Source organism: Eubalaena glacialis, chromosome 2 (assembly GCF_028564815.1).
Source record: "Eubalaena glacialis isolate mEubGla1 chromosome 2, mEubGla1.1.hap2.+ XY, whole genome shotgun sequence".
Lineage (NCBI taxonomy): Eukaryota > Metazoa > Chordata > Mammalia > Artiodactyla > Balaenidae > Eubalaena > Eubalaena glacialis.
Genome location: NC_083717.1, coordinates 131,185,568 through 131,208,504, shown reverse-complemented (window position 1 = coordinate 131,208,504; position 22,937 = coordinate 131,185,568). Strand labels below are relative to the sequence as shown.

The 22,937-nt window shown below is 36.5% G+C and overlaps 1 protein-coding gene across 1 annotated transcript in view; it reads left to right on the top strand.

The window, feature by feature from the left end:
* Positions 1-21,600, top strand: part of SNX6 (sorting nexin 6) — a 46,705-nt gene extending 25,105 nt beyond the window's left edge. Inside the window, exons 9-13 of the mRNA XM_061181474.1 lie at positions 5,576-5,651; positions 7,181-7,220; positions 11,306-11,392; positions 21,258-21,417; positions 21,500-21,600. Of these exons, the coding sequence (XP_061037457.1) occupies positions 5,576-5,651; positions 7,181-7,220; positions 11,306-11,392; positions 21,258-21,417; positions 21,500-21,600 (464 nt within the window). The remainder of the gene's footprint in view (positions 1-5,575; positions 5,652-7,180; positions 7,221-11,305; positions 11,393-21,257; positions 21,418-21,499) is intronic.
* The last annotated feature ends 1,337 nt before the right edge of the window (positions 21,601-22,937 follow it).

Genomic DNA, 22,937 nt, shown 5'->3' with positions numbered 1-22,937 from the left:
AAGGTCAGGCTTTCCAGCAATAATTAGAATTTTGGAAAACTTGTATCAATCACCATGAGCTTGTTTTTCAGTAATTAAAGACTTATCTGAGGAGATGGATGATAATATTAGTGAGTGTGATATTTTTGATATTATATACTGAAGTGTGTCAACATTTGGAAGATCTATGTGATTCATTGAACTAGTATTTCCTTAATGATCAAAATTATGTATGGAAAAGGTCTATTTAAAGTGCAAGATAGACTAAAATGGGGTTTTTCTAACAGCTTTATTGAGATATAATTGATATCAATAAGCTGCAATGTTCAAAGTGTACAGTTGGATAAGTTTTGACATATGTATGATATCATCACTACAGTCAACATAATGAACATATCCATCACCACCAAAAGTTTCCTTGTGGCCCTTTGTAATCGCTCCCTCCTGTGCCTGTCCCCAGGCCACCGCTGATCTGCTTTCTGTCTCTATAGATTAGCTTGCATTTTCTAGAGTTGTATATAAATGGAATCATACAGTATGTACTCTTTATGGTCTGGCTTTGAAATTCAACAAAATTATTTTGAGATTCATCCATGTTGTATGTATCAATAGTTCATTCTTTTTATTGCTGAGTGGTATTCCATTGTATGGATATACCACAGTTTATCCATTCAGCTGTTGGTGGACATTTGGGTTGTTGCTGGCTTTTGGCCATTTGAAATAAAGCTGACATAAACCATCTGTATGTAATTCTTTGTATGGACATATGCTTTCATTTCTCTTGGGTAATACTTAGAAGTAGAATGGCTGAGTCAAGTGTAAGTGTATAATTAACTTTTTTTAAAAAACTGCCAAACTTTTTTCCAAAATGATTGTATCATTTTACATTCCTACCAGCTGTGCACAAGAGTTCCAGTTGCTTCACACCCTTGCCAATAAAGATAATCAGTCTTTTAAATTTTATCCATTCTGCTAGGCCAGTGTGGTTTTAATTTGCATTTCCCAATGATTGATGATATTGAACATCTTTTCTTGTATAAGTCCTCCAACTTTATTCTTCTTTATCAAAGTCATTTTGGCCCCTCTGGTTTCTTTACATTTTCATTTGGATTTTAGAATCAGCTTGTCACTTTTACAAAAATGCCTGCTGGGATTTTGATTGGGATTGTATAGAATCTGTAGATCAATTTGGGGAGAATTGACATCTTAACACTATTGGTTCTTCTGAGACATGAACATGGTATATCTCTCCATTTAATTAGGTCTTCTCTCAGCAATGTTTTATAGTTTCCTTTGTACAGATCTTATACATCTTCAGTTAGATCCCTAATTATTTTTTGATGCTATTGTAAATGTTGTGTTTTTTACATTTCAGTCTCCAGTTGTTTTTTGCCAATATATAGAGATACATTGTATTTTCAGTGTTGCGCTAATATCTTGCAACCTTACTAAATCAACTCACTTACTAGCTTTATTAACTATTTTGTAGATTCCTTAGGATTTTCTACATAGATGATCATCTGCTAATAAAAACAGTTACACTTCTTCCTTTCCAATTTGAATGCTGTTTATTTCTTTTCCTTGCCCCATTATACTATAGCTATACCCTCCAGTACAGTGTTGATGGAAGTGGTGAAGGCAAGCAACTTGGCCTTGTTCCTTATCGTATGGGGAAAGCATCAGTCTTAAGCCGTTAATTATGATGATAGATTTTTCCTAGATGCCTTGTAAGTCAGGAATGAATGTTGGATTTTGTCAAATGCTCTTTTTGCAACAGTTGAGATAACCATATGGTTTTTCTTTTTTAGTCTATTAATATGGTTAATGATGTTGATTGATTTTCAAATATTAAACCAACCTTATATTCTTGGGATAAATATCACTTATATCATTAGATTTAATGTAATAGAGTACACAAAGTTCATTGATAGGATTTTAGATTCCCCACAGGGACTAACCCTTAAACTACTGCTTGTTGAGTATTCACAATTTTCTGAAAATATTAGTAAAATGCCTCCTCCTTTTCCAACGACACATCTGTTTGAGGCTAGATTTTCTCCCAATACTTGAACAAAAACAACGTATCACAGTAGAGTGAATGCAGAGCAGATAAGAGAATGGAGCTATTTTCTATTAATCCAGACACAAAAGAGATTTGCAAAAATCTAACAGTGTCACTGTGCTCACTAATTTTAAAATACATAAATAGTTATTTTTCATTTAAAATGTTATGTTAACATATAATGGTTTATGGGACTTCCCTGGCATTCCAGTGGTTAGTTCTCCGTGCTTCCAATGCAGGGGGCACGGGTTCTATCCCTGGTCGGCGAACTAAGATCCCACATGCCCCACGGCCAAAAAAAAAACAAACGTATTAATGGTTTTAATACTGTTATTTTAAAATAGTAAATATTTAAATTTTTTGTTTTACTTAAAAAAAAATACAGTACACATTGATAGATATAACCCCCATAAACAAAAGCTCTTTAGGGTACTCAGTAATTTCTAAGAGTGTAAAGGAGTCCTAAAACCAAAAAGTTTCAGAGTCTGTGATATACAGACAGGTCAGTAGGTACCTAGAAGTACGAACCTCCGTTTTGGGGTATGCAGATTCATTCTAATGAAGTAGTAGTTCCTAGTTGCCTGTTCAGTAGTTAAGAACTATATAGTCAAAGTGTGGGAAACTTGAATTCCTTCCTAAATTCATTACTGATTTGCTTTAGAGCCTTGGGCAAGTCACATAATTAGTCTTGTGTTGGTTTCCTTGTTTATAAAATAACATTAAGGATAAAATATCTCATACTTTCACTCCTCTGTTAAGAAAAACTTTGTCCCAACCCATCCTCTCCTGGCCCCTCCATCAGGACCCACACTACTCCCTACTCCCCACACACACCCAGAGTCACACAGTGTACCCTGAGGGCTCCAGCGGCACCCTGTGTGCCTTCCTAGGAAACCCCACACTCCACCCTCCCCGACTAGGCCCTGGCCCCAGCCTGCAGGCACACCCCCTTCCCCCAAAAAAGAAAAACTTTGTAAATACGAAATGGTACATACTAGTGTTGATTGTAATAATTAGGAATACGTTTAAGTTTAGATTTGATGATTTAAAAATGGAAGCCTACTATATATACTTTTAAAATTTCTTAAAAAGTTATTTGATTCATAAACATTGGCATATCTATTATGTGCCAGCCATCATGTTAGACATTGATGATTTCAAGGTGAAGAAAATAACAGTCTTTGCCATTAAGGAATTAATAATTTTGCAGGTGAGATAAACACTAAAAGCAAAAAATTACAATATATTTAATTAATCCTATCATAGAGGTGTATATTAGTGCCATGGAAGTATAAAGAACTATAGGAATCATCTGTTAAGAAAACAGAATATTAGTGATTTTTACTGATTCTATTTATTTGACCAAGTGGAATGGTGTTTTAGGGGAGATGATAGTGATCCTGTTTTACAAAGTTACGATTGTTACATATAATTAATTACCTTACATATATAGTGGACCCTTGAACAACACAGGTTTGAGCTATGTGGGTCCACTTACATGCGGATTTTTCTTCAGTAAATATGTAATCCGAGATAGGTTGAATCTGCAGGTGCAGAACCGTGGATACAGGGGCAACTGTAAAGTTAAACAGGGATTTTTCACTGCGGGGAGGGTTGGCACCCGTAACCCCTGCATTGTTCAAGGGTCAACTGTAATAAAATTTTACAAAATTATAAAGTAAAAACTATTTTTTCATAATTAATGAACTTAGCCTGGATTATGAAAAATTAAGCTTTTCAACTTAATAATTTTATAAGTCACTGTGATTTATAAAATCAGGATAGTTTGTATATTTTTCGTGATCACATAATGCTGTAATAACTAAAGAGGGTAGTGTTCTCAAAGCCTAATGTTAGTTAGAATACAGGAATTTCTTGGTCTAAAAAATAATTTCAGGGTCAAATGTTAGTTAGAATACAGGAATTTCTTGCTCTAAAAAATAATTTCAGGGTCAGCCTAAGCATAAACTATCAGTGTATTCAATATTAAACACAAAAACCATTTTTGATTCCTGCCTCTCAATAAACCAACCTTTAAGTGATTTTTGAGTATTATTTTTTTTTTTTTTAACTTAACCTGTTAGGGTATGTATAGTGAAGAGTCTTACATACAAGTTACTGTTCATAGTCTGAAGTTTGTAGTTGAAGTTTCTTTATAAAAGATATCAGGATAGAAGATTTGAGTAACAATAAGTAAATGGTCACCAAATTTCAGCCATATCAGTTGAATGTAATTTTGTGCAAAATAAGAAAGTATAATGTAAGCATTACTGTTTTGTTAGGGGATAAACACATAAAAGCCTTGTAAAAATACTGCTAGTATAAGTGGGAATACAAAGTAGGCATGTCTAGGATTTCATTAATAATAGCAAACATTTGTATAGTACTGTATACACTATGTGCCAAGTTTATAGTAATGTTTACTAACTCATTTAATTCTCCAAATAATTATGTGAATTGAGTACCATTATTATCCCTATTTCCAGATGAGGAAACTGAGGCACAGGCATGTTAAGTGATATGCCCAAGGTCATACAGCTGGTAAATTGGGAAGCTGGGATTGGACAGTTTGGTTCCAGGTCCATGCTCTTAACCATTGCACTTATGCTATTCCTCTTCTGAAATTATAATCTTTTCTCAACAAGGGCATTGTCCTGTGGGGCAAGCCCTAGGAGGAGTACTGTGCTGATGTTGAGTACTTTGCTTCCTAGCACCCAAGGGTAGTGGTACCACCATTCATTTAGCTTCCCAAGCTCCTGCCTCAGGTCTACTGTTTGTAAATCCTACCTGTTACATTTCCTAAATATCTTCCAGCTTTGTTAGTTCCTCTCTGCTCTTAATGTTTCCACTACCTTGATCCTGAGCCTCAGCATCTGACACAGCAGTTTCCTGGTTGGTCACTGTGCCTTCTGTGTCTCTCCACTATTAGTCTTTATTCAAGGCAGCAGAATTTTTAAATCTAAAATCCTTATCAGGTTGATTTCACCACTACTAGGATTTTAAGATGTTTAATAACACCCATTCCCACAAGATCAGGTCCAAACTTCATCATGGCTTACAAAACCTTTCTTTCCCCCAAGATGCTTGGAAGAAAAATAAATTGATTTTTCCAGCTTCAACCCTCTCTACTCCCCTCTGTACCCTGCAGTGCCATAGTCCCAGAAGGCTCTCTGAATATACTTTGCTCTTTTATGTCTCCCTGGCCTTTTTCCATGTTCTTCCCTTTATCCAGAATGCACTCTCCTCCTCTTTGCCTAGTAAAGATTTGCTCATCCTGCGAGCTCCAACTCCTATAGTGTCTGTAAATCCTTCCCTGACCTCCTCAGGTGAAATCATCTGTTTCCCCTGCTCCCGATGTAGTTTATACCTACTTCTAATATAAAATTCATCATTTTGTATTATAGTTTTTGTCATTTCTTTCACTAGACTTTGGGCATCTCATATTACATACACATTTTTTTGGCAGGTAGGTATTCAGTAACTATTTTTGAATCAATGACTAAATATATTAAAGTCTTAAAACTTTTTCCATAGGTGCTGCAGACGATTACAATAGAATTGGTTCTTCATTATATGCTTTAGGAACTCAGGATTCTACAGATATATGCAAGTAAGCATTCTGATTTAAAACATTAAATATAAATAAAACAAAATTTTTGTTGGCAGCTCAGGCACACACAATACTTCTGACCCAGCAGGCATTTTGGAATATTTTTGTCAAAACACGTTGATAATATGGAGCTTCTTTATAAACTTAGGTCGGTGTCATTTTTCTCTTCCCTATCCCTCCTTTTTTTTTAAATCTGAGAAATAAAAATCGACCTTAGTATATATAATTTTAACATTTACAGTGTTTTATTTGATGCACATTTGCCAATTTGTGTGAGAGAGAATTTATGTTTAAATGTTCTTAGATTTTGATAATGTTTATTATAAATAAGAAATGCTGTTTTGGAATTAGAATATATATATACACACACATATATATACACACACATATATATATACACATATACATATATATACACACACATACATACATATATATGTATTTCGTTGGAGGCCAGATTTCAGTGTAGCCATAAATAATCTTAGTTGCTCCTGTGATGTTTAAACCCAACTCTCTATTGAAAAATAATTCAAACACATTTTAAAAATTTTAAGTGGAAAAACTATTTTCATAGTCCATGACTTTCTCCAAACCACATCCTTGAACTTTTCTGTAGTATATCCTGTCTCAGTAGACATGTCAGATCCAATTTTTCAGGAAATCCAGTTTTTCAGCAAAACACTAATTAACATGCTACCTTCCCAAAGAGTTAGTTCTTAAGTGTTTGATAAGAAGGAAAAACATCAACCTTGCCATGTGTTATCTTTCATAAACCTCTCAAAGCAAGTCCTTTTTAGTAATGTGAAGTTCATAAAATTCATTTTAGCTTTCAATAGTATTTGCCCTAATCCAAATATAATGTCATCGATAATTACATATTTTACAGGATACCATTTAATAGTTTGGCATGGGGATATTTTTTTAGTTGGTGTCAGCGTTTGAGAGATGGGCTTTTTAATTAAAAGTGAAAGTGGGGGCTTCCCTGGTGGCCTAGTGGTGAGGACCCTGGGCTCTCACTGCAGTGGCCGGGCTCAGTCCCTGGTTGCGGAAGATCCTGCAGGCCGCCAGGTGTGGCCAAAAAACAAAGTGAAAGTGAGCTCTGAAGTAGAGATTGGCTGTTCATTTGTGTTGTTTTCCAAAACAAAGCAGCTCCATTTGAAAGTATTTAAGACATAACTCTTTGGATGTCATTGCCCTGTACTTCTGTAATAATTTAAAGGTATGGTTTTATTTAATATTATGTGGCATATTACCAAAGGCTATCGAGACAGATTTTTTAAGTTTTTAACGTATGGCTTAGACCGCCACCTTGAAATGGGACGATTTTCTGTAATCATATGTCAAAAGGGATCTGTTACATGGGTGGACGTACAGAGATTTTTGTTGAACTAAATGAAGTCTTCAGTGAACAAGACAATTAAATATTATTGTAATGAGGTAAGAGTGTTCATTATTAATCTGGTTTGGGGTATATTCTCTGAACATTTGAAATAGAAAATTATTTATGATGAAATATTTTTCCCTTCCAGGTTTTTTCTTAAAGTTTCAGAACTTTTTGATAAAACAAGAGTAAGTACTAATAATTAACCTTTGGGAGTCTAAATCTCTGCAAACGGTAGTGTTTAACTTGTTGGGCTGTGTTTAACTTTATTGAGGAAGATGAGTTATACTTCAGAAGGTTAAAGAGGCAGATTTAACTTTGAAAATAATGAGAGTTTTTCAGGAAATTTAGTTTTTGTTATGGTCTTTTGGTATATGTGTAAACGTTCATATTCTTGATCAGAAAACGTGTTCATTAGGAGGCTGGGTTTATTTTTATGAAAGATCATTTTTTTCCTGGGGCTTTGTAAGCTAGAAGAAAATCTTGGATTCACTATAACTTTACCGAGATTACTGCTTTTGATCCCCCATGACACACTGCTTTAAAAAAGAGTTGTATCAATATAAGACAAATATATAACTGCAGAAAGTTTTCATTCATAGTAGCAATAATTTATTACTGATATAGTCTTGGTTTTTAGGGGTCATGTTAATTTATGATCATTCTATCTATCAGTTGATAGTGAAAATGTTTACTAGATGTGTAATGGTACTTAGCTGAGAGTGGTGGTGGCTAGTCCATTATAGAAATCAGATTTCATCATGACCTTGGCAGTTGAGTTGTGTAGTGCAGACAGGTTGAAGAAAAGGAGATACTCTATCACAAAGGAAAAAGTTCTTAAATATGTAAGTAAATGTTGTACTGGGGTCCATATAGCTCATTATTCTGTTTTGATATTTGTACCAGTGAGCATTTGCTGGGAAGATGTATAGTTGTTTTTGTGTGCGTGTGCATTTATATCAAAAGAATAGGAATCTATCACAAAACAGCCTTATGTGTCAATTCTTTTGGAAGCAGATGTCAAGGTGGGATTAAATGTACAAGCGATATATTGTGAAAAACAGAGAGGAACGAGCAGGAGTAGACAGGAGGGGAGCCTTGCGATAACAGTGCAGGTCTACACCTGCAAAAGGAGAGGGAGAGGAAGGAGGACTGGGTAGGAGGAGTTTCAGACTACAGCGCAGTTCTACGAAAGCTTTGTCCACGTCAGAGGGGAGTGCCTGAGCCAGAGCTGCCCATTAGAGGAGTTCTACATCAGGCAAGAATGGGCTGGGTGGGGAGGATGGAACATAACTTTCGTATGAACATGGTTCCAGATCCAGAGATACTGCAGTTGGGGCTATCAGTCAACTGTGCTCCTTGCAGCAAGCATTTCTCTTGGAGATCTGGGTGGCACATTTCCATAGCCCCAAAATTCTTATTTCCTTTAGCATTTGCACGTTGTTCTGGTTATTATTGCTGTGTAACAAACCATCCTAAAATCAGTAGCTTTAAACAGCAACCATTTTAGTATGCCACTGAACTCTTTCGTTCAGGAATTCAGAAAGGGCACAGCAGGGATGGCTTGCCTCTGCTCCATGATGTCTGGGGCCTCAACAGGGAAGATATGAAGGCCAGGGCCTGGAATCATCTGAAGGCTCTTTCACTCTTATGTCTGGGGGTTGATACTGGCTATCAGCAGGAACTTCTGCTAGGGCTGTTGGCTGTAACACCTACATGTGGCTTTCCCATGGAGCTGCTTAGGCTTCTTCACAGCATGGTAAAGAGGTTCCAAAAGTGAGTATCCCAAATTATGGGAAGTAGAAGCTGCTAGTTTCGTTAAGGCCTGGGCCTGGAAACTGGTGCAGCATCATTCCTGTATTGGGCAAGCAGTCTGAGAGCCCAGATTCAAGGGAAGAAGACACATACCCTACTTCTTAATGGAAGGAGAGGAGCCCTATTTCAAAGCACTGAACATCATCTAGCATGTCAAGAAGTTCTGTAAAGTTTGTTTCTCCGTAAAGAAACTTCAAATTTTTAAAAAACTTTTTATTAAAGTGTATTATACATGTAGAAAAAACCACGTAACAGAAGTGTACAGCTCAGTGAAATGTCACAGTTTAACACCCTCATGTAATGAACACCCAGATCAAGAAATGGAACACTACCAGCAGCTTAGATGCCCTGTCCCCCTTCAGCTGCCTTCTGAGTCACCACCTCGGCTGCAAGGCTAACCACTGTCCTAGCTTCTAACAGAAAAAATTAATTTTATTATCATATTTTATGTAAATGCATTATGCAGTATATATTTTTATGTCTGGTTTCTTTTACTCAGTATTATGTACATAAGATTCATTGGTGTTGCATGTCGATATAGCTCCTTCATTCTTATTGCTGTATAGTTTTCCATTGCAAAAACATACCTAATTTTATTATCTTTTCTACTGGTAGGCATTTGGATAGTTGCTAGTTCTGGGCTCTTTACAAAGAGTACTGCTAAGACCATTCTTATTTATCTTCAGCTGAACATAAGTATGCATTTCTGTTGAATGTATGTAACTAGGAGAGGAAGTGATGGTTCATAGGATATCCATGTGAAAAGCTTTTGTGGGTACTGCCAAACTGGTTCCCAAAGGGATTGTAACAACTTACATTCCCACCAGAATGAATGTGAGCATCTTGCTGCTGCACAAGGTTGTAGTATTTGGTATTTTAGCTGTTCTGGTGGATATGTAGGGGTTTTTTATTTTAACTTTTTATTTTAACAACAATTTCAGACTTGCAGAAAAGTTGCAAGAATAGTACAAAGAATTCCTGTACATGTGTCACCCAGATTTTCTTAATGTTAACATTTTCTACATAAAGTTCTTTTATTCCCAAAAGTCCATGTTTATTGTTTTTTGCCCTTTGTGCACATTTCTCTCTCTCTTTTTTAAAGATAAGAATCAATTTTAATGTACCAGGACTTCCCTGGTGGTCCAATGGGTAAGACTCCACGCTCCCAATTCAAGGGGCTGGGGTTCAATCCCTGGTCTGGGAACTAGATCCCACATGCCGTAACTAGAGTTTGCATGCCTCAAGTAAAAATCCCGCACTTGGCAAAAGACATCCTGCATAATGCAACTAAAACCTGGCACAGCCAAATAAATAAATATTTTTTTAAAAAATTTTTAATGTACCAATACGATTATCAATGATTCTCCGTACTGTCATCAATATCTAGTATAGAAATGTTCCCAGTTGTCTCATAAATGGCTTTTTATGGTGGACTTTGTTTGAATCGGGATCCAAACGAGGTTCCCATATTGTATTTGGTTGACATAATACATTCTTCTTTATCCTCTGTCTCTCCAGACTGAATGAAGAGTTCTCATCTTTTTATTTTTAATTTTTCTTTTCTTTTTTTTTTTTTAAATCATCCTTGTTTTTATTTATTTACTTTATTTATTTTTGGCTGCGTTGGGTCTTGGTTGCGGCACACAGGATCTTTTGTTGCGGTATGTGGGCTCTTCGTAGCAGCAGGCCAGCTTCTCTCTAGTTGTAGCGTGTGGGCTTCTTGCTCGTTGTGGTGCCGCGGGCTCCAGGGCACGTGGGCTCTTCGTCACAGTGCACAGGCTTCTCTCTAGTTGTGGCATGTGGGCTTCTTTCTAGTCGTGATGCACTGACTTCTCTCTAGTTGTGGCGCACGGGCTCCAGAGCGTGTGGGCTCTGTAGTTGTGGTGCACGGGCTTAGTTGCCCCGCGGCATGTGGGATCTTAGTTCCCTGCCCAGGGATTGAACCCTTGTCCCCTGCATTGGAAGGCAGATTCTTAACCACTGGACCACCAGGGAAGTCCCGAGTTCTCATCTTTTTAGTCTGACTTAATGTTTTAATGTTGTTTTCTGGTTGTCCACAGCAGAAGGATTGGTTTGAATTACCTAGTCTGCTGCTGTTGCCAGCCTCTATTACTTTATAATCATGTGTACGTATCAATTGCCATTGAAATGAATAGAGGGAAAAATACAGGTGAACCTGAAATGTGATATTGAAACTCATTACAGCCAAAAACTTGAGTCAAATATAGAATCCTTCGATAAATTCACTAATCTGTTCATTTTTTTGTCAGTTACAAAAAATAAATAAATAAATAAATAAACTAACAGGCTAACAGAAAAGAGAAGGAAAGGAAACTTAGTTTAAATAGGAATTGATACTGTAGTTACTTATAACTTTAATTTTTTTACATTAAGAAAGAAAACACTGAGTATATAATGTAAGTACTGATTAAATACCCAATTTTTTTCCCTTTTTCAGAAAATAGAAGCACGAGTGTCAGCTGATGAGGACCTCAAACTTTCTGACCTTTTAAAATATTACTTAAGAGAATCTCAAGCTGCTAAGGTAACTATTCTTTTTTTTTAAAATGGACTGCTTTACAAAAAGCCATCATCTCCTTAGAGGTTGTTAGACTGAAGATTGTTAAAGATGACTTATCTCTTGATTTTAAATTATATTTTTAAGTATGATTTTTTTTTCTCCTTTTATAAATTGTAGGTCAGGGAACCCCACATAAAAGTTTTCTCTATAAACTCCTGAGAGAATTTGTCTAGAACTTTTTTTAAATTGAATTTGGTATATTTAGTCAGGTGAAATACCTGCAAAGGCAAAAGTAAAACCCCCAAATAACAGTTGTACAGCTAAAGGATTCCTAATTTTGTCTAAGTCCTCTATTGAGGGTGAGAGAGCCATAAAACAGGAATATGTTTTATTTTAAGGCATCTCAAGTTTCCTTTTGGAAATCTATGTGCAAAACTAAAACTCTTACTAATCAAAAAAAAGTTTAACAAAAACATCTAAAAAGCACTGAAAACTTAGTGGCTCAGATACTCCAAATTCTGTGTTAATTTATGAATTGAGATGTTGTACAGAAAATTCCCATCTAATCATTGGTGCTTTGAACACCCTTCTTTCATTCCTTATCAAATTATAAATAACCTTCTTAACTTTGAGGACTTAAGTACTTGCAGATAACACTGTCCATATCAAATTTATTGTAAATCAGATTGTGTCTTGTGAACTATTTACAATGGATGGGCAGGGATAAAATAAATTGTTCACTTTTGAAGACTTTAGTATTTTATTATAATATATAATTGTTAATAGATAACTTTTTAGAACATGGCTTTAAAGGAAAATCCAAATGTTTTAGTAACCACAGGAAAAAATTGAAATTTAATTGTGAGAAAACTACAATGAGGTATTATTACACACCTTAATTAGAATGGCTAAAATGAAACATTCTGACAAAAATTACAGCAACTGAAATTTTCACACACTGTTAGTGGGACTATGGTACAATACTTTGGAAAAGTTTTGCAGTTTCTTAAAAAATTAAACATACATCTACCCCATAATCCAGTCATTTCAGTCCTGGTATTTGAAAACATATGTCCCCACAGGTGTTTGCAGCAGCTTTATTTGTAATAGCCGAAAACTGACAAAAACCCAAGTGTCCACCAACAAGCAGGTGAATGGATAAACAGATTGTGGTATATTCGTAAAATGGAATGCTACTCAGCAAATAAAAAGGAATAAGCTATGCATATATGCAACAAAATGGATCACTCTCAAAATAATTTTGCTGAGTGAAAGAAGCCCAGCAATAAAGACCATAGCTTACATTAGTGTTCACTCTTGGTGTTGTACATTCTGTGGGTTTGGACAAATGTCTAATGACATAAACATCATACAGAATATTTTTTTTTTACATTTTTATTGGAGTGTAATTGCTTTACAATGGTGTGTTAGTTTCTGTTGTATAACAAACTGAATCAGCTGTATGTATACATATATCCCCATATCCCCTGCCTCTTGAGCCTCCCTCCCACCCTCCCTATCCCACCCCCTAGGTGGTCACAAAGCACCGAGCTGATCTCCCTGTGCTATGCAGCTGCCTGCCACTGGTTATCTATTTTATATTTGGTAGTGTATATATGTCAGTGTTACTCTCTCACTTCGTCCCAGCTCCCATCTCCTGTGTCCTGAAGTCCTTTCTCTATGTCTGCATCTTTATTCCTGTCCTAGGTTCATCAGAACCATTTTTGTTTTCAGATTCCATATATATGTGTTAGCATACGGTATTTGTTTTTCTCTTTCTGACTTCACTCTGTGTGACAGACTCTAGGTCCATCCACCTCACTACAAATAACTCAATTTCGTTTCTTTTTATGGCTGAGTAATATCCCATTGCCTATATGTGCCACATCTTCTTTATACCTTCATCTGTCGATGGATGCTTAGGTTGCTTCCATGTCCTGGCTGTTGTAAATAGAGCTGCAGTGAACACTGTGGTACATGACTCTTTTTGAATTATGGTTTTCTCAGGGTATATGCCCAGTAGTGGGATTGCTGGGTCGTACGGTAGTTCTATTTTTAGTATTTTAAGGAACCTCCTTACTGCTCTCCATAGTGGCTGTATCAATTACATTCCCACCAACAGTGCAAGAGGGTTCCCTTTTCTCCACACCCTCTCCAGCATTTATTGTTTGTAGATTTTTTGATGATGCCCATTCTGACCGGTGTGAGGCAGTACCTCATTGTGGTTTTGATTTGCATTTCTCTAATGATAAGTGATGTTGAGCATCCTTTGATGTGTTTGTTGGTAATCTGTATATCTTCTTTGGAGAAATGTCTGTTTAGGTCTTCTGCCCATTTTTGGATTGGGTTGTTTGTTTTTTTTGATATTGAGCTGCATGAGCTGCTTGTATATTTTGGAGATTAATCCTTTGTCACTTGCTTCATTTGCAAATATTTTCTCGCATTCCAAGGGCTGCCTTTTCATCTTGTTTATGGTTTCCTTTGCTGTGCAAAAGCTTTTAAGTTTCATTAGGTCCCATTTTTGTTTTTATTTCCATTTCTCTAAGAGGTGGGTCAAAAAGGATCTTGCCGTGATTTATGTCATAGAGTGTTCTTCCTATGTTTTCCTCTAAGAGTTTTATAGTGTCTGGCCTTACATTTAGGTCTTTAATCCATTTTGAGTTTATTTTTGTGTATGGTGTTAGGAAGTGTTCTAATTTCATTGTTTCACCTGTAGCTGTCCAGTTTTCCCAGCACCATTTATTGAAGAGGCTGTCTTTTCACCGTTATATGTTCTTGCCTCCTTTGTCAAAGATAAAGTGACCATATGTGAGTGGGTTTATCTCTGGGCTTTCTATCCTGTTCCATTGATCTATGTGTCTGTTTTTGTGCCAGTACCATACTGTCTTGATTACTGTAGCTTTGTGGTATAGTCTGAAGTCAGGGAGCCTGATTCCTCCAGCTCCGTTTTTCTTTCTCAGGATTGCCTTGGCTATTCGGGGTCTTCTGTGTTTCCATACAAATTGTAAAATTTTTTGTTCTACTTCTGTGACAAATGCCATTGGTAGTTTGATAGGGATTGCATTGAATCTGTAGATTGCTTTGGGTAATATAGTCATTTTCACGATGTTGATTCTTCCAGTCCAAGAACGTGGTATATCTCTCCATCTGTTTGTATCGTCCTTGATTTCTTTCATCAGTGTCTTATAGTTTTCTGAGTACAAGTCTTTCGCCTCTTAGGTAGGTTTATTCCTAGGTATTTTATTCTTTTTGTTGCAGTGGTAAATGGGAGTGTTTCCTTAATTTCTCTTTCAGATTTTTCATCATTAGTGTATAGGAATGCAAGAGATTTCTGTGCATTAATTTTGTATCCTGCTACTTTGCCAAATTCATTGATTAGTTTTAGTGGTTTCCTGGTAGCATCTTTAGGATTCTCTGTGTGTAGTATCATGTCATCTGCAAACAGTGACAGTTTTATTTCTTCCTTTCCGATTTGGATTCCTTTTATTTCTTTTTCTTCTCTGATTGCCGTGCCTAAAACTTCCAAAACTATGTTGAATAATAGTGGTGAGAGTGGGCACCCTTGTCTTGTTCCTGATCTTAGAGGAAATGGTTTCAGTTTTTCACCATTGAGAATGATGTTGGCTGTGGGTTTGTCATATATGGCCTTTATTATGTTGAGGTAGGTTCCCTCTATGCCCACTTTCTGGAGAGTTTTTATCATAAATGAGTGCTGAATTTTTTCGAAAGCTTTTTCTGCATCTGTTAAGATTATCGTATGGTTTTTATCCTTTAATTTGTTAATATGGTGTATCACATTGATTGATTTGCGTATATTGAAGAATCCTTGCATTCCTGGGATAAACCCCACTTGATCATGGTGTATGATACTTTTAATGTGCTGTTGGATTCTGTTTGCTAGTATTTTGTTGAGGATTTTTGCATCTATATTCATCAGTGACATTGGCCTGTAGTTTTTTTTGTGACATCTTTGGTTTTGGTATCCGGGTGATGGTGACCTCGTAGAATGAGTTTGGGAGTGTTCCTCCTTCTGCTGTATTTTGGAAGAGTTTGAGAAGGATAGGTGTTAGCTCTTCTCTAAATATTCGATAGAATTCACCTGTGAAGCCATCTGGTCCTGGGCTTTTGTTTGGTGGAAGATTTTTAATCACAGTTTCAGTTTCATTGCTTGTGATTGGTCTGTTCATATTTTCTGTTTCTTCCTGGTTCAGTCTTGGAAGCTTGTACTTTTCTAAGAATTTGTCCATTTCTTCCAGGTTGTCTATTTTATTGGCATACAGTTGCTTGTAGTAGTCTCTCATGATCCTTTGTATTTCTGCAGTGTCAGTGGTTACTTCTCCTTTTTCATTTCTAACTCTGTTGATTTGAGTCTTCTCCCTTTTTTTCTTGATGAGTCTGGCTAATGGTTTATCAATTTTGTTTATCTTCTCAAAGAACCAGCTTTTAGTTTTATTGATCTTTGCTATTGTTTCCTTCATTTCTTTTTCATTTATTTCTGATCTAATCTTTATGAATTCTTTCTTTCTGCTAACTTTGGGATTTTTTTGTTCTTCTTTTCTCTAATTGCTGTAAGTGTAAGTTTAGGTTGTTTATTTGAGATTTTTCTTGTTTCTTGAGGTAGGATTGTATTGCTGTAAATTTCCCTCTTAGAACTGCTTTTGCTGCATCCCATAGGTTTGGGGTCGTCGTGTTTTCCTTGTCATTTGTTTCTAGGTAGTTTTTGACTTTCTGTTTGATTTCTTCAGGGATCTCTTGGTTATTTAGTAGCATATTGTTTAGCCTCCATGTGTTTGTATTTTTTACAGTTTTTTTCCTGTAATTGATATCTAGTCTCATAGTGTTGTGGTCAGAAAAGATACTTGATACAATTTCAATTTTCTTTTAGCTGGTTTTTTCTTTCAATTTTCTTAAATTTACAGAGGCTTACCAAGGCTTGATTTTACAGAATAATTTTACTGCCCCAGAAATCCTGTGTTCCATCTATTCACTCGCCTTCCTCCTAACCCCTGTTGATTTTTTAATTGCCTTCATAGTTTTGCCTTTTCCAAAATGGCATATAGTTGAGTCTTTTCATATTGGCTTCTTCACTTAGTAATGTGCATTTAAGTTTCCTCTATGTCTTTTCATGGCTTGATAGCTCATTTCTCTTTAGCACTGAATAACATTCTGTTGCCTTGATATATCAAGTTTATTTATCCACTGACCTACTGAAGGACATCTTGGTTGCTTCTAAGTTTTGGCAATTATCAGTACAGCTGCTGTAAACACCCATGTGCAGGTTTTTGTGTGAACATAAGTTTTCAACTCCTTTGAGTAATAAATAGGAAGGAGCACAATCGCTAGATCGTATGATAAGAGTATGTTTAGTTCTGTCAGACTGTTTTCCAAAGTGCCTATATCATTGCATTCTCACCAACAATGAATGCGAGTTCCTGGTGCTTAACATCCTCACCAGCATTTGGTATTGTCAGAATTGTAGATTTTGGCCATTCTAACAAGGTGTGTAGTGGTATGTCATTTTAATTTGCATTTCCGTGATGACATTTGATGTGAAGCATCTTTTCACAATCTTATATGCCATCTCTGTGTCTTCTTTGGTGAGGTGTCTGTTTTTAAAAAAAGGTCTTTGGCCGATTCTTTACTTGGGTGGTTAAGTTTTAAGAGTTCTTTGTGTATTTTGGATAGCAGTCCTTTTTATCAAATATCTTTTGTAAAAAATTTTTCTTGGTCTGGTGGCTTGTCTTCTTGACACTGTCTTTTGCTGAGCAGAAATTTTTAATTTAATTTTATTTTCTTCTTTTAATTTTATTTATTTATTTATTTTTGGCTGCGTTGGGTCTTCATTGCTGCGCGCAGGCTTTCTCTAGTTGTGGCAAGCGGGGGCTACTCTTTGTCGCAGTGCGCAGGCTTGTCATTGCGGTGGCTTCTCTTGTTGCAGAACACGGGCTCTAGGTGTGCGGGCTTCAGTAGTTGCAGCACGCGGGCCCTAGAGCACGCAGGCTTCAGTAGTTGTGGCACATGGGCTCAGTAGTTGTGACACGCGGGCTCTAGGACGCGTGGGCTTTCCGTAGTTATGGCACGCAGGCTTAGTAGTTGTGGCTCATGGGCTGTAGAGCGCAGGCTCTGTAGTTGTGGCGCACAGGCTTAGTTGCTCTGCAGCATGTGGGATCTTCCTGGACCAGGGCTCGAACCCGTGTCCCCTGCCTTGGCAGGTGGATTCTTAACCACTGTGCCACCAGGGAAGTCCCAGAAATTTTTAATTTTAAATTAGTCCAACTTACCAATTATTTCTTTCTTGGATCATCCCTTTGGTGTTGTATCTAAAAAGTCATCACCAAGCCCAAGGTCATATGGATTTTCTCCCGTGTTTTGCATTTTACATTTAGGTCTATGATCCGTTGAGTTAACTTTCGTGAAGGGTGTAAGGGCTGTGTATCAGTTCATTTCTTTGCATGTGGATATCCAGGTTTCCCAGCACCATTTGTTGAAAAGATTATCTTTTCTCCATTGTATTGCTTTTGCTCCTGTGTCAAAAGGTCAGTTGGCTCTATTTGTGCGAGTCTAGTGCTGGGCTCTCTATTCTGTTATATTGATCTATTTGTCTGTTCTTTGACCAGTACCACACTGTCTAGATTACTGTCGCTTTATAGAAAGGTTTAAAGTATAGGTAGTGTCAGTCCTCTGACTTTGTTCTTCTCCTTCACTGTTGTGTTATTCTGTGTCTTTTGCCTTTCTACACAAACTTTAGAATCAATCGGTTGATGTCTACAAAATAACTTGCCAGGATTTTGATTGGGATTATGTTGAATCCGTAGATCAATTTGGAAAGAACTGATTTTGACAATATTAAGTCTCCCTATCCATGAACATGGACTATCTCTCCATTTATTTAGTTCTTTGATTTCTTTTATCAGAGTTTTATAGTTTTCCTCAAAAGTTGTACATGCTTTGTTAGATTAATACCTAAGTATTTCATTCTCGAGTGCTAATTAATGTAAATGGTATTGTGTTTTTAATTTCAAATTTCACTTGTTCATTGCTGGTATACAAGAAAGCAATCTACTTTTGTATACTGATGTTCTCTCCTAAAACTTTATTATACTTATTTATTAATTCCAGGAGTTTTTCTATAGAAACAGTCTTGTTATCTGTCATCTGTAAACAAAAGACAGTTTTGTTTCTTCCTTTCCAATCTGTATACTTTTTATTTCTTTTTCTTATTGCATTAGCTAGGACCTACAGTACAATACTGAGAAAGAGTGGTGAGATGGGACATCCGTGTGTTGTTCCTGATATTAGTGGGAAAGCTTCTAGTTTTTCACTATTAAGTGTGATGTTAGCTGTAGGTTTTTTGTAGATGTTCTTTATCAAGTTGAGGGTGTTACTTCTATTTCTATTTTGCTGACGAAACAGTCAGTTGATTTTTGACAGAGTGCTAAGACAATATAGTGAGGAAAATAATAGACTTTCAACAAATGGTACTGGGACAACTGAATGGTCACGTGAAAAAGAACAAAGTTGGACCTTCCTCACACCATGGATAGAAAATTTACTCAAAATGGATCAAAGATCTAAATGTAAGAGCTAAAACTATAACATTTTTAGAAGAAAACATAAACATAAATCTTCTTGGTTGCCTTAATTAGGCATTGATTTCTTAGATATAACCAGAAGCTCACCAACCCAATAAAAATAATAAATTGGACTTTATTAAAATTTTAAGAACTTTTGTTTAAAGTTTTTTGTATCAAAAACACTATCGAGAAAAATGAAAAAACCCACAGACCAGGAGAAAATATCGGGTTGACCAGAAAGTTCATTCCGGCTTTTCCATAAGATGTTACGAACAAACTTTTTGACCAACCCAATATTTGGGAATCATGTAAGCCCCTAATAAGTGACTGGTATTCAGAATATATAAAGAACTCTTATAACAGTGAAAAGACAAAGAGTCCAATTAAAAAGGGGGCAAAAGACAAAGAAGATATACAAATGGCCAATAAATACGTAAAAAGATGCTCAACATCTTTACCCCTCAGGGAAATGCACATTAAAACCACAGTGCTACATCACTTCACACCTACTAGGTGGCTCTAATCAAAAAGACATAACAGTATTGACAAGGATGTGGAGAAATTGGACCCCTCATATAGTTTTGGTGGGAAAATGTAAAATGGTGCAGTCACTTTGGAAATAGCCTGGCAGTTTCTCAGAAGATTCAACATAGAGTTACAAGGTGACCCAGTAATTCCCCTCCTAAGTAATGAGATATGAAAGAGAAATGAAACATGAAAACATGTCCACACAAAAACTTGTACACACATGTGCATAACAGCATTATTATGAAATAGCCAAAAAGTGGAAACAAACCAAATGTCTGTCAGCTGACGAATGGATAAATCAATGCGGTATGTCCATACAATGAAATATGATTTAGCAATAAAAGGAATGAAGTACTGACTGATTCATGCTATAAAACGGATGAACTTGAAACTTTATGCTAAGTGAAAAAGCCAGACACGGGAATTCCCTGGCGATCCGGTGTTTAGGACTCTACGCTTTCACTGCTGAGAGCCCAGGTTCAATCCCTGGTCAGGGAACTAAGATCCCGCAAGCTGCAGCACAGCCAAAAAGGAAAAAAAAAAAAAAAAAAAAGCCAGATACAAAAGGCCACATGTTATATGATTCCTTTTTAAAATATTTTATTTATTTGTTTATTTGGTTGCGAAGGGTCTTAGTTGTGGCAGGCAGGCTCCTTAGTTGCGGCATGCGGGAGCCTCAGTTGTGGCATGTGAACTCTTAGTTGTGGCATGCACGTGGGACCTAGTTCCCCGACCAGGGATCGAACCCAGGGCCCCTGCATTGGGAGCGTGGAGTCTTATCCACTGCGCCACCAGGGAAGTCCCTGATTCCTTTTGTAATGAAATGTCCAAAATAGGCAAATCTATAGAGACAGAAAGCAGATTAATGGTTGTCCACGGCTGGAGGTGGGGGGTGTGGAAGGAAACGGAGAGTGACTGCTCAAGGACCTGGGGTTTCTTTTCGGGTGGCGAAAATGTTCTAAAATTGAGGGTAGTGATGGTTACACAACTCTGTGAGCATACTGCAAACCATTGAATCGTGCACGTATATGAGTGAGTTAGGGGCTCCCCTGGTGGCGCAGTGGTTAAGACTCTGAGCTCCCAATGCAGGGGGCCCAGGTTCGATCCCTGGTCAGGGAACTAGATCCCACATGCATGCCACAACTAAGAGTTCACATGCCACAACTAAGGAGCTGGTGAGCCGCAACTAAGGAGCCCGCCTGCTGCAACTAAGATCTGGCACAACCAAATAAATAAATAAATTTTAGGGCTTCCCTGGTGGCGCAGTGGTTAAGAATCTGCCTGCCAATGCAAGGGACACGGGTTCAAGCCCTGGGCCGGGAAGATCCCACATGCCGCGGAACAACTAAGCCCCTGTGCCACAACTACTGAGCCTGCGCTCTAGAGCCCGCAAGCCACAACGACTGAGCCCACGCGCCTGGAGCCTAGAGCCTACAGCCTGTGCTCCGCAACAAGAGAAGCCACGACAATGAGGAGCCCACGCACCACAACGAAGAGTAGCCCCTGCTCACAACTAGAGAAAGCCCGCGCACAGCAAGGAAGACCCAACGCAGCCAAAAATAAAAACAAACAAATTTTTAAAAATAAATAAATAAATAAATTTTAAAAATAAATGAGTGAATTATGTGGTGATTTGAATTATATCTCAGTAAAGCTGTTACCAAAAAAATTTAGAAGAATGACGTGGCATTCACTGTGTGTTAGCTCTGGTGATGGGGGTGGCGGTGGCTGAGGGCAGCTACTAGAAACATGCAGCATATATTATCGTGAAGCATTCTGTTTTATAGGATCTCCTGTATCGAAGATCTAGGTCACTAGTGGATTATGAAAATGCTAATAAAGCACTGGATAAAGCAAGAGCAAAAAATAAAGATGTTCTGCAGGCTGAAACGTCCCAACAATTATGTTGTCAGAAATTTGAAAAAATATCTGAATCTGCAAAACAAGGTACTCTTATATTAACCTTTAATCATAAGGTATGTTTTAGGCTATTATATAAATAGTTAATCCTAGTTTGTTTTGTTCACAGAGCTTGTAGATTTTAAGACAAGAAGAGTTGCTGCATTCAGAAAAAATTTAGTGGAACTGGCAGAGTTAGAACTGAAGCATGCAAAGGTAGTATCATATTAAAGATTTAATAATTTAAGTGACTTATAATTTAGAAATGAGTCAGTTATGAAACTTTATACTAATTTTAAAAATAGAGAATCTTAGAATTGAGAGGGATTTTAAAGGTTATCTAACTTAAACAAGAAAAATATCTATAATGTCTCTAATGGTCAGCTTTGCAAGACTCTAGTACCTAATATGGAAAGACAGTATCATTTTTTGACTAGTTGTTAAAAAAAAAAATCTTACTTAATAAAAACATCACTTAAAATTTTATTTAACCTTTGCCATCTTCAAAGGGACTGAAATTTTAAAATGTATTCAAAATTCCCCAAACTATAAATATTAAAGAAATTTTCAAAAACTTTTACATGTTATTTCATGATAAATTTATACCATTTATAAGTCTAAAGTTATTAAAGCTTAAAACTACACTGAGATTTTTGGTATACTCTATCATGAGCACGAATTTACTTCTGTGTAACTTTGACATAAGTTTAATTCCTCTTTCGCAGTTTACCCTTCAGATATTTAAATCCTTCATATTCTCTATGTATCTTCTTTTCTCCATGCCAGACATCCTTTGGCTAAATATTTTTCATCCCATACACCTCAACAAGATTTTTATTGTATCACTGCCCTACTGTCATTGCTCTTTTAAAATATTATACCTGAAAATGGAAACACATTTACATACATAGAATGATTATTGTTCACATTTCTTCTTACAGCATGTTTTATTCTTTTTTTTAAACTAATTTTTATTGAAGTATAGTTGATTTACAATGTGTTGGTTTTGGGTGTACAGCAAAGTGATTCAGTTATACATATATATGTATATATTCTTTTTCAGATTCTTTTCCCATACAGGTTATTACAGAATATTGAGTATAGTTCCCTGTGCTATACAGTAGGTTCTTGTTGTTTATCTGTTTTATATATAGTAGTGTGTATGTTACTTCCAAATTCCTAATTTATCCCTCCCCTCCAAGCATGTTTTATATGTATAAGATATGGGTTTTTTTAACTGCCATATTGCACCAGCTTGATTTGGCTATAATCACACTTTTGTTCTCTCTTTCTCTTATAAGTCACTTCTTGAACCTCTGCCCTGTGGTTGTGTGTTTAATTTTTTTAGTAGTTATTTTCATTTTTGTGGTAAAAAACACATAAAATTTACCATCTTAACCATTTTTAAGTGTACAGTTAAGTAGTATTAAGTATATTCATGTTGTTGTACAATGGCTCTCTAGAACATTTTCATTTATTGAGCACTTATTTAAAAAATGTAATTGCAGGCCACGTTTATGTCTGTTAAATTTAAGCTTGCTCGTCTTAGCCCAGTGCATCGAGATCTT